The following is a 12,237-nucleotide window of genomic DNA, read 5'->3' as shown; positions in this document are numbered from 1 at the left end:
ATAAATGTAAATAACAATTCTACATTGACAAATAGAAACAACAGAAATTGCACAATGGAAATTACAAGAAATGACTGGAGCCCTTTCAATTCTATGACAATGTTCAAATATACATTATCTAATGACAATAACACTTTTAGACAGTGCCCAGTCCCAGAAAAAATTTAACTTGGCCCATTCACTGAACATTATGACAACACTGAAACAACATTTTGACCTATTTTAGCATGCAGGATATCCCATACAAGCACAGATTATATGAACCATACAAGATGTTGACTCACGTTTGACCACAAATAAAATGAGGAGGAAGTCTAACTACACAGATAAAAACTTCCTACCCAGCAGGCAAAATTTGACACAACGTCTTAATGACATAATTTTCTGGTTGTAAACTGATTTTCTGATTGAGAAGACATCATATTATCAGATTACAAGCAACTTGTCTTGGTTACAACGAGGTAATGACGAGATCAATAAAGATGTCATATTTTGGTTGTTATCTGGTCAAATAACCAGATAAAGATGTATTTCTATTGGTTGCTAAAAATACATTAATGAAACTTCCTTATATAACCAGTATACAACCTGGCAATGACACCATTATTACTTAATTGCAACCAACTTTCCCCCCTGAGTAGCAACTAACTAGATTAAAAGACAGCTTTACCGGGTGCTGTACATGGCAGAAGAACAGGGAGTGAACATGATCTAGTACATCCCAATGCAGAGTGCAAAGGTGTAGAAGTCATAGGGGATAGGCACTTTGGCATGCACATCTCATAACCACATAGCTACAGAAAGATCAATACAAAAATGAGTATTGCTTATGTTTATGGTTGTGTTAAAGTGACAGAAATGTAACAGTCTAGCTATCAATCAACTTTTATTCCACTTGTGTAATGAATTCCATTGAATTTGCATGTAAACAGATGTTGTATAAACAGACAATGGTGGGCATTTGCCACATGTACATGGGGATTCTGTGGTGGTTTGCAGAGTATAATGACTTGTAGTTAGGAACCAATCTGTGTGCCACAATGAAATATAACAAGTTCTGAACAGCTAAACTCTCCCACTTAAATGCAGGATCTCAAGAGATATCAAGTGAAAATAGTGTTCTAAAAGAATTAGCCTTCACCTTGAGAGTGTGAAGTGAATATAAATGAAATGATAGTCTAAATGATAAAATGCCCAATTTGTCAATGTATGTCCTTTTTCGTAATTTGATCACTCTGTTGTCGCAGAGAATTTTCCTGCGCCGCAGGAAATGCAACTTTTAGTGTATTTGAGGTTTAAAAAGGCTTCTAAAGTTAGGATATTCCACTTTAAAATGTCGGACTTGATTTGCCCCAACGAAAAATGTATCAACCCTACAAAAATGTCCATTAATTATAATCCACATAATAATTAACATTTCCTGTTGTGGCAGGATTATTTTCCTGCTGTGAGAAACTGGTCAAATTAAGATAGTATATCTGTATACATACAGAAAGACAGAGAGCGAGTATAAATACTAAAGGTTCAGAAGTAGTCCAAGTCTATCGTCTCCTAAGGTCACCTTAAACCTTAAATCCAGCTCAAAAATCAAGAACTCCTTTCCCCCTATCATCCACTCACTCACTCACCCACTCACACACACTTTCTCAAATGTGTGCCACAGTGGGCCTGCTAGAGAACCGTGCTGATGGTGTCAAAGTCTTTGCTGATCTGCGAGCTGCTGGGCAGGGACTTGAGGTACTCAATGTGCCTCCTGGCATCCTCCTGGTTCTGCCGCACGTAGTAGATCACGTAGGCTATCACCATGGTGAACCAGCCAAACATAGTCACGAACATGGCCACGTCGGTGGTCTTGTGGTAGAAGTTGCAGAAGTTGATTCCCAAGTCCAGGACCTGGATAACGGGCTTGCCGGCGTACTCCTCCTCCACGGCCGTGTAGCAGCTCACCTCGTTGACCGTCTCTGGGTCCAGTCTCAGCTCCCTCAGGACCTCCTGCAAGCTGCACTCGCAGTGCCAGGGGTTGTTGGAGAGGCTGATTTTGGCCCGAAGTTTGGCGAATGCCTCTTTGGGCACGCTGCTTAAGCGGTTGTTGGACAGGTCCAGGACCCGAAGGCCGTCGGAGACCCCCTGGAAGGCCCCAGCGTCCACCGTCTCAATGGCGTTGTTGGATAGGTCCAGTTCCTGTAATCTTTTGAGGTCCTTAAAGGCCTGGTTGGGGATCTTGGTAATGCGGTTTGAGGCCAGCAGCAGGACTACCGTGTCTCGTGGCAGGTCGGCGGGGATGTTCTCCAGGTTGCGCGACATGCACTGCACCATGACAAGGCTGTTCTTCTCCATGCAGTGGCAGCTCTTGGGACAAGCGGTCACCAGTGCACTTCGAAACAATATTCCAAAGTGCAAGGCCCACAAGAGAGCCGAGACAGCTGAGAGCAAGAGATTTCTGGGCCGATCAGGACCCATAGGATTGGACATATTCAGCTGCGTGCTCTAGCTGGTCCTGTCATGCAAGAGCAGTCATGGTTCAACCTTGTGCCATGTTGTGCTATTGTTATGGCTTGCAAACCACAAGACAAGACAGAGGAGTGTTTTAATTTCCTTACAAGCCGTCAAGGTTGTATCTGTAGTTAATCCATCAGATCCATCGGTGAAGTATCATTTTCATGTCCTGCTGTTTCCAAAGGGTTTCAGTAGAGCCCAGATTCACATGAGCTGCATTGGGAGTATTCCAGACAGAATCCAAGAGGCTGCCTTCAGATTGGAAAGACAAGATAGTTACTCACGAGGGAAAGGTATCTTAGAGGGAGATGAAGGCAACTGTGAGGTGGAGGTAGGCTGAATGTGTTACAGGTATCCTCCTGCCATGTCGAGAACTGAAAGAACAAAAACAGAATAGTGACAGTCCTAGTGAAAAAGGGAATTACAAGACATAGCTTCTTCTTAGTAGCAGTGACACAGAATAACTTGAAGGCCATATTGTAAAAGTTTTAGGGTAGGTTTATGTATTTTAGGGATAATGTTTTATGTCAAGATTACTTTGCTATAATATTCGTACAATTGTACTGAGTGCATCAGCCAAATTGGTTTTGCTTGCAAATTGGACATAGTCAATTCAAGCGTCACACTGAACACATTTGTAAAATGATTATCAAGGACAATCCATTTCACTTAAAGAAAATCTCATAAAGCGGAGAAACAAATACATTGGTCATCACTTACATTATCGGATCATATTAGGATAGCTAATTCATTTATATGGACTTAAAACGTTGGAATGAAATAAATTTGTTCTGCTTCTGCAGGGTAGTGCCGATATAATAATGATTACACTCTTTCATAACAGAAAACATGAATATGAACTGTGCTTCTGTCACGCCCTGACTCAGGGGACTCTTATATGTTGAGTCAGGGTGTGTATATTATTTGTTGTGTATGTTCTATGTTGTATTATCTAGTATGTGTATTTCTATGTTGGCCGGTGTGGTTCCCAATCAGAGGCAGCTGTCGCTCGTTGTCTCTGATTGGGGACCATACTTAGGCAGCCTATTGGCACTGTCTAGTTGTGGGATCTTGTTCCTTGTAAGGTATGTTGTGTGTTCTACCTTGGACTTCACGTTTCGTTTCCTTTGTTGTTTTGTCGTGTTGTTTATTACGTTAATAAACATGTACGCATATCACGCTGCGGCTTGGTCTGACCCGTCATTAAACGAACGTGACAGCTTCTCTTCTCATAACGTAATAAATCAATGCTTCAGCTGCTCAGTCATATTTCCACTTAAAGGAAAATGGATGTCCTACATTTACACAACTAGAATGGATCCACTGTGCCAATGTATCATATAATTTTCACTATGGGTCTATGCACCCTCTTGTGGATTATGCTGACTAAATAGCTTATTGTTGTACTTGGTGTCAACCTGTTGATGGGACTGGGGGCACCAATGTGACATTTAGAATTTTTATCAAGCATTTTTGGCTACGTCTCAATGGCTTTATCCCATGAACACGCACACACACAAAATGCAGCCAAGATTTCTTAAATAAGCCCCTCACGTTCACATTTGAGCTGGTGCTCATAGGGAGGTGTCAACAGGATTTGACACGTTAAAATGCATCAGGGCACACTGGGACAGCCTGTAGTGACATTATGAGAGCCTCTGTTCTTTTACAAAACAGGCCATATTAATAGACCATGACAGCCCTGCAGTTGAATTGAGATGAATTGAATGTATAAGATCATATGAGATTAATTTGGAGCCAGAGCTAAAACATAACAAAATGTTAACAAGTAGAGGTCTTAATTGGTTCTGTATTTTGTTAGATAACCATTTTTATTGCAAGTCAAATAAGTTAATTACTGTAAATGCAGTAAAATGTTGAACACACATAATATCATGCATCAAATTAGCAGCAAGTGCTTTAAATGGGCATTCTGTGATTGCTACATCCCTTTTTGGACTATTGATTCTTGAAGGATATGACTTGTAAATGCCTTATGAGCTTAGTTCAACTGCCGTATCCCATCAGAACCCAAAATATAAGCTTGTTTACTCCACTGTTTGTAAACAATGTAATTGTAAACAATTACTGTATAGCCTCAAAACATGGTTTAAACTATAATTTTGATATCATGGATGGTCAGTCCTTGTATCCACAGCTCTTGGAATTTGAGAGTAGTTACATTTCTTCAGCCCCATCTCTAAGCTTTTTACCAAAACAGTGGCGGGTAAATTTGAAATTGTTTGAACTGCCGATTGCCCCTTTAGATACTGTAGCTTTGAATGTATCATAGATCAAATTAGGAGAGTTACATTCTGCAATATGATCACTTATAATAATAATAGGGTTTCAGGACACAATCCTTAATTTGTGTTCTAAATGGCAGCACCCACTTGGTTTGCTATAAAGTTGAGGGGTGGGGCTAGATACATGTAACCACTGTCAAATTCATAGGTGAAGCTATGGGTGCAAAGACTGAAAGGCAATGAGATCATCATGAGTTGCAAACATATTTTGAAGCTATGAAAATACTTAAATTACCATAACCATCAAAACCATAAATCATGGAATAAAACATCCTTATATAAAGGGGAAGACAGTTCTCAGCTTATAATGAATTTTAAATGACATTCTTTAAATCTAGAAGTTGTATAAGATCAAATGCTTTTTAAATGACTATTGGATTGCAGTAGTTACCTCTACATAATCTTGCTGATTTATCTTAATTTAAAATGTCCTATACTGATTTATTTGCTCTTACAAAAATCCACCCAGAATTACAATGAGTCATCCCAATAGGCATTGGACATTGAATGTAGACAACGGAAAATTTGACATTTTATTGAACTATGTGCTTTCAAACGTTTTTCGCCCCAAAAATACATAAACTTTTACAGTAGGCAGGATACAAATAAAACTTACAGGAATCGTAGCCAATTATTTTGTCCGGAGTGTTACCGTTACCTTTATAAAAAAGTATTCAGCGTTATATCACAGTTATAAAAATGAGCACACATCAGGTGTTTATCCACTAGTCCATTTGCTCCAGATCGCGTGCGTAAAGACTCGGCTCCATTTTGAGAATATGTGCTTCTATATTTCAAATTTCCACCAAGATCCATACTTCTTCTTTAAAAATAATTACTCCAGACATTTCTTATGAATATAACAAAACATAATTCAGACAGCTGTGGTCTGAACAGTATGTATTGCTTTCAGCACGAGGCATTCTATTCAAAGCCTAAAATGTCAGTGGTCAGCATAAAACCGAAGTTTCCGCGTGGTCTGTACATGGTATTCCAAGTAACATCATCTCCAAAACAGGTACCCTATACTATAAATTACAGTTGTAATACCTAATAGCCTACCGTTTCTCAACACAGAGATGACAGCAGACACACTTGTTGATGTTCCTGTTCAGTCACCGGCCACATTCATCAGCGCGTCATGCGCACATCAGTGGAGAGCACAGAAGGGGTTCGGTCGGGCTGTGTGTCGATTGGACTGCTGTTAGTTTGGCAAGCCTCCACGTATTCCCTCGCTTGAAAAAAACGAGAGTAGATCCTCTATAGTCAAACAAGGAATTTAAGGCCTGGTGGATGAATAAATAGGCTAAAAACCTGGAAAGAATTACAGGTTAACTACAGGAGTTAGGTTAAAGGGGAATGGTTAGCTAATATAATAAGTAGTTACAAAGTAGCTCAAAAGTAGTAAGTAGTTGCAAAGTAGCTAATTAGCGAAAATGATAAAGTTATCCATGATGCGATTCGAACACAACCTTTGGGTAGGTAGATGTTCACATTATATGCCCACCCATCCTCCCCGACCAACCTTCCTCTATCATTTCTGTCTTAAGTAACCTTCTGTCTTTATCTGTGATTGAAATGCACTGTATACAAAATCGTGTGCTGCACACGAAAAAACAAAGAATTTCCCATAAGCAATTAATGTCTATTTCACAATTATCTGTAATACTGGGTTGAAAATAACACAATTATGTTTACATAACTACATAATAATGATAATATGCCATTTAGCAGAGGCTTTTATCCAAAGTGACTTACAGTCATGTGTGCATAAATTTTTGTGTATGTCACCTGCAAGTTAATTACCATGTCATACACAGGTTGTAAATTACTTTTTTGGTGGCACAGTGATTCAATATATTGGAATAATCTATCACGGTATAACAACTCATACTCTCGGTGATAGATTGTTCCAATATATTCCCTCACACTATAGGTCAGAGAAATTGTATATTCTTTCTTCCATGGGTGAATTGTTTTTAACATCAACCCCAGACAATACGACCAAAATGTATCCCAAATGAAACTATGTACTAGCTGGATTGTGGTGGTCTTGTTCCTTTTAATGTAACACAACACTTTTTATGTGAGGAACTCTAATAAAACGTGTCTTCTCATCTGAAAAAGCTTGATAGATTTATATTTGGTTGTAATAGCATTACATTAAGCGATGTCTGAGCTGGCTCTTGCATAGAATTCTATGACCTGGTACCAGGAAAAAAAATCTTTACCTCCTCCAGCCCAACTGGCTTGGATTCTGATAGATTTTTGTGAGGAGCAGATGAAACCAGTTCCACACATACTGTATAGTTGAGAGAAACTAGGACGTATGATAGTATAATAGGCATTTCAAGTTGTTTTCCATCATTATTAACGGTGGCATTAAGTTACCTCTGAAACATGAAGAATGTTCCAATTTAGTAAATCCAGAAATGATATTTTTTTCCCCTAACAAATGATCAATATGTAGCCTGGTCCCAGATCTGATTGTGCTATCATTTACATTTTTACATTTTTTGTCATTTAGCAGACACTCTTATCCAGAGCGACTTACAGCTAGTGAGTGCATACATTATTTTTATTTTTATTTTTTCATACTGGCCCCCCATGGGAACCGAACCCACAACCCTGGCGTTGCAAATGCCATGCTCTACCAACTGAGCTACATCCCTGCCGGCCATTCCCTCCCCTACCCTGGACGACGCTGGGCCAATTGTGCGCCGCCCCATGGGTCTCCCGGTCGCGGCCGGCTCCTTGCCATGTTCTGCAGTGTCATTTTTGAGCCCCACATTTCTAGCAAAATAAATAAATAATACTAACTTTTTTTTTTTGGGGGTTATGCCTGTTTTGCATGTTATTTTGGCATTAATACGTGTCACATATCAGTTTGCAAACAATGTAAAAAAAAATATATATATATATATATATATATATATATATATATATATATATATATATATATATATATATATATATATATATATGTCAGTTAATAAAGCATCCATGGACAGCCACATGATATTTAGCTACATTTCTTGGACTAAATTGCTTTTGGTGTCTTTAAGTTTGTTTTCAGTGTATTAAACTAAGCAAACAGTATATAATCTAGTTGATTTGATGATGTTTAAATGTTTAAGTTGAAATGGTGCTGGAATAGCGGAAGCAGTGCTCCTGTGACTTGCGGTAACTCTGTGGTTTTAAATCAGTTGCTGTTGTTTAGTAAACTGTTTTGAGCCCAACCTTTTTATCAAAAATAAAACCCTTGGGTACTGCCATATAGTTACATTAGATGTGCCCATCCAAGAAGACTCAAGGTCATTGGCCACAGATAAAAGGACGTCAAATCACGTTATATCTACAGTAGCTTTGATTGGACTGATCATGTCAACGTCATACTTTCAAAATTTTAGCTAGCAGTCATCATCATGAATCAAGTCGACAATCTACTGGCAAATCATTTTTAATCCTTGTCATATGAAGATAAATAATGAAGAGAAATTATAGATAAAACGTATCGGTGCTCATCGGCCATTGGACATAAACATTACACAACAAGTTGGAAATCGCAAATTCAACAATGAGTGGTTTGGAAGGAATCAGTGGCTTACTGCAAGCATTGCAACGCAACCACTAGCCTGCTATTCAGTGGAGTGGGTTTGTGGTCCCAATTCTCGGTTTAAGGGTCTCTTTTCCAAGTTTAAAATGATAAACATTCAACATTTGCCATGCTGTCAATCCAGCATGATTTCTGCCGCGCTCAAAACAACTGTTAACTCAGAACTGGGAAATCAGACTTCAGTGAGTTCAAGACAACTGGAAACTCAGGAAAAAACGAGCTCCGACTGGGAAAATACGTTTTGAACGGTCAACCAACTCGGTATTGTAAGTCGGGACTCTGGCCTTTTTCAAGAGCTACGACCTGAAGATCACTGACGTCATCATGATTCAACCTTGTTTTTTCACAGTTGTCTTGAAAGCACCATAAATCCAGAGAATGCCAGACTTTGATGACAAAGTTTGATGACAAGATTTGCCCACGTAGGACCGCTGCGCCACCTTCCTGTTCAAGTGAGCACAACAAGCTGAGTCCAAACATGTATTGTATGCTGCTGCATAAATGATGTAATATGCCAGAGAGATACACTACCAGTCAAAAGTTTGAACACACCAACTCATTCAAGGGTTTTTCTTTATTTTTAGGGTGAGCCACATGGGCTACTAACAGCTTACTACACAACATAGACTTAGTATTACTTTCTTAGCTACAGTATACATACAATACTAGTCAAAAGTTTGGACACACCTACTCAGTCAAGTCTTTTTCTTTATTTTTACTATTTTCTACATTGTAGAATAATAGTGAAGACATCAAAACTATGAAGTAACACATATGGAATCATGTAGTAACCAAAAAAAGTGTTAAACAAATCAAAACATATTTCATATTTGAGATTCTTCAAATAGCCACCCTTTGCCTTGATGACAGCTTTGCACACTCTTGGCAATATTTAAGAAAGTAAAATTGAGGTTTTGGCTTTCTTTGGAGAATATCTATGTGTGCACAATTATTATGCAACTAAATGAAAAACGAAAAGTTCCCCATCTCACTTGTTTATTTTCATCTGTTAAAGTGAGAATAATAAACAAACAACTCAAAATGTACAAATAAACATTTCTGACATTTCAAAAAAAAATCTGTGACCAATATAGCCACCCATCTTTTCAATAACAGTCGTAAGCCTTCCATCCATGGAGTCTGTCAGTTTCTGTTAACGATCAACTTTTTGTGCAGCTGCAACCACAGCCTCCCAGACACTGGTCAGAGAGGTGTACTGTTTTCCTTTACCGTAAATCGACCGTTTAAGAAGGGACCACAAGTTCTCAATAGGGTTTAGGTCAGGTGAGGAAGGGGGCCATGTCATTTTTCTTTCATCTTTAAGGCCTTTACTGGCTAGCCACGCAGCGGAGTACTTCGATGCATGCGATGGAGCATTGTCCTGCATAAAAATCATGGTCTTCTTGAAAGATGCAGACTTTTTCCTGTACCACTGCTTGAAGAAAGTGTCTTCTAAAAACTGGCAGTAGGTTTGGGAGTTGAGTTTGAGTCCATCTTCAACCCGAAAAAGGTCCAACTAGCTCATCTTTAATCATACCAGCCCATACCAGTACCCCACCTCCACCTTGCTGGCGTCTGAGTCGAAGTGGAGCTCCGTGCCCGTTACTGATCCAGCCACGGGCCCATCCATCTGGTCCATCAAGAGTCACTCTCATCTCATCAGTCCATATAACCTTTGAAAAATCTGTCTTCAGATATTTCTTGGCCCAGTCTTGACGTTTCAACTTATGTGTCTTTTTCAGTGGTGGTTGGGTTTCAGCCTTCCTTACCTTGGCCATGTCTCTGAGCACTGAACACCTTGTACTTCTGGGCACTCCACGTAGGATGCAGTTCTGGAATATGACAGCACTGGAGGATAATGGGTTCCTGGTAGCTTCACGTTTGATTCTTCTCAAATCTTTGGCAGTTAATTTGCGTCTTTTTTTCTCAACACGGTTCTTGCGACCCTGTTGACTATTTGCAACAAAACGTTTGATGGTTCTGTGATCACGCCCCAATATCTTAGCAATTTCAAGAGTGCTGCATCCCTCTGAAAGACCTTTAACATTTTTTGACTTTTCAGAGTCAGTTAAATCTCCTTTTTGGCCCATTTTGCCTGAGGAGAAGAAGCTGCCTAATAATTATACACACTTGATATAGGGTGTTGATCTCCTTAGGCCACACCCTCCCTCATTACACAAATACACATCACCTGATATGCTTAAATCCAATAAGCATTCCAGTTTATTCAGCTTGGAGTTGGGAAATATGCATAATAATGATGATATGGTCAAAATACTGACTTGGCTAATAATTTTGCACACAGTGTATAATGTGGCTCATTGCATGGATTATTGATAGTGTAACTCAGCCCAAGTACAGAGTTATACAATTAAGGAAAACAATTTAAGAGAAGATGACATTACGGTGACATTCGCTTCTAAGAATATCCTAGGTCAGGAGTTTTAATCAAATCAAATCAAATTACACTGCTCAAAAAAATAAAGAGAACACTTAAACAACACATCCTAGATCTGAATGAATGAAATAATCTTATTAAATACTTTTTTCTTTACATAGTTGAAAGTGCTGACAACAAAGGTCTGGATTTGGAGTCACCCTCAAAATTTAAGTGGAAAACCACACTACAGGCTGATCCAACTTTGATGTAATGTCCTTAAAACAAGTCAAAATGAGGCTCAGTAGTATGTATGGCCTCCACGTGCCTGTATGACCTCCCTACAACGCCTGGGCATGCTCCTGATGAGGTGGCGGATGGTCTCCTGAGGGATCTCCTCCCAGACCTGGACTAAAGCATCCGCCAACTCCTGGACAGTCTGTGGTGCAACGTGGCGTTGGTGGATGGAGCGAGACATGATGTCCCAGATGTGCTCAATTGGATTCATGTCTGGGGAACGGGCGGGCCAGTCCATAGCATCAATGCCTTCCTCTTGCAGGAACTGCTGACACACTCCAGCCACATGAGGTCTAGCATTGTCTTGCATTAGGAGGAACCCAGGGCCAACCGCACCAGCATATGGTCTCACAAGGGGTCTGAGGATCTCATCTCGGTACCTAATGGCAGTCAGGCTACCTCTGGCGAGCACATGGAGGGCTGTGCGGCCCCCCAAAGAAATGCCACCCCACACCATGACTGACCCACCGCCAAACCGGTCATGCTGGAGGATGTTGCAGGCAGCAGAACGTTCTCCACGGCGTCTCCAGACTCTGTCACGTCTGTCACATGTGCTCAGTGTGAACCTGCTTTAATCTGTGAAGAGCACAGGGCGCCAGTGGCGAATTTGCCAATCTTGGTGTTCTCTGGAAAATGCCAAACGTCCTGCACGGTGTTGGGCTGTAAGCACAACCCCCACCTGTGGACGTGGGGCCCTCATACCACCCTCATGGAATCTGTTTCTGACCATTTGAGCAGACACATGCACATTTGTGGCCTGCTGGAGGTCATTTTGCAGGGCTCTGGCAGTGCTCCTCCTGCTCCTCCTTGCACAAAGGCGGAGGTAGCAATCCTGCTGCTGGGTTGTTGCCCTCCTACGGCCTCCTCCACATCTCCTGATGTACTGACCTGTCTCCTGGTAGCGCCTCCATGCTCTGGACACTACGTTGACAGACACAGCAAACCTTCTTGCCACAGCTCGCATTGATGTGCCATCCTGGATGAGCTGCACTACCTGAGCCACTTGTGTGGATTGTGGACTCCGTCTCATGCTACCACTAGAGTGAAAGCACCGCCAGCATTCAAAAGTGACCAAAACATCAGCCAGGAAGCATAGGAACTGAGAAGTGGTCTGTGGTCACCACCTGCAGAACCACTTCTTTATT

The 12,237-nt window shown here is 40.5% G+C and overlaps 1 protein-coding gene across 1 annotated transcript; it reads right to left on the bottom strand.

The window, feature by feature from the left end:
- Positions 1-1,574: 1,574 nt before the first annotated feature.
- Positions 1,575-10,057, bottom strand: LOC121548234 (leucine-rich repeat-containing protein 3-like). The gene is made up of 2 exons (XM_041859641.2): positions 9,966-10,057; positions 1,575-2,374 (listed from the first exon to the last, which is right to left on the bottom strand). The coding sequence occupies exons 1-2, from the start codon at positions 10,055-10,057 to the stop codon at positions 1,672-1,674; spliced, it is 795 nt and encodes a 264-aa protein (XP_041715575.2). The 3' UTR covers positions 1,575-1,671.
- Positions 10,058-12,237: the final 2,180 nt, after the last annotated feature.

The sequence above is a fragment of the Coregonus clupeaformis genome, chromosome 4 (assembly GCF_020615455.1).
Source record: "Coregonus clupeaformis isolate EN_2021a chromosome 4, ASM2061545v1, whole genome shotgun sequence".
NCBI classification, from domain to species: Eukaryota; Metazoa; Chordata; class Actinopteri; order Salmoniformes; family Salmonidae; genus Coregonus; species Coregonus clupeaformis.
The sequence above is the reverse complement of the archived record's forward strand: the minus strand, read 5'-3'. Positions and strand labels throughout refer to the sequence as shown.

Bases quoted from the DNA above. Each gene is read 5' to 3' on its own strand.
- LOC121548234 (XM_041859641.2), bottom strand. From the start codon at position 10,057: ATGGACCAGATGGATGGGCCCGTGGCTGGATCAGTAACGGGCACGGAG. The intron at 2,375-9,965 runs GTATGGGCTGGT...ATTGTTTCGAAG, and splicing joins AAGGTGGAGGTGGGGTACTG to TGCACTGGTGACCGCTTGTC.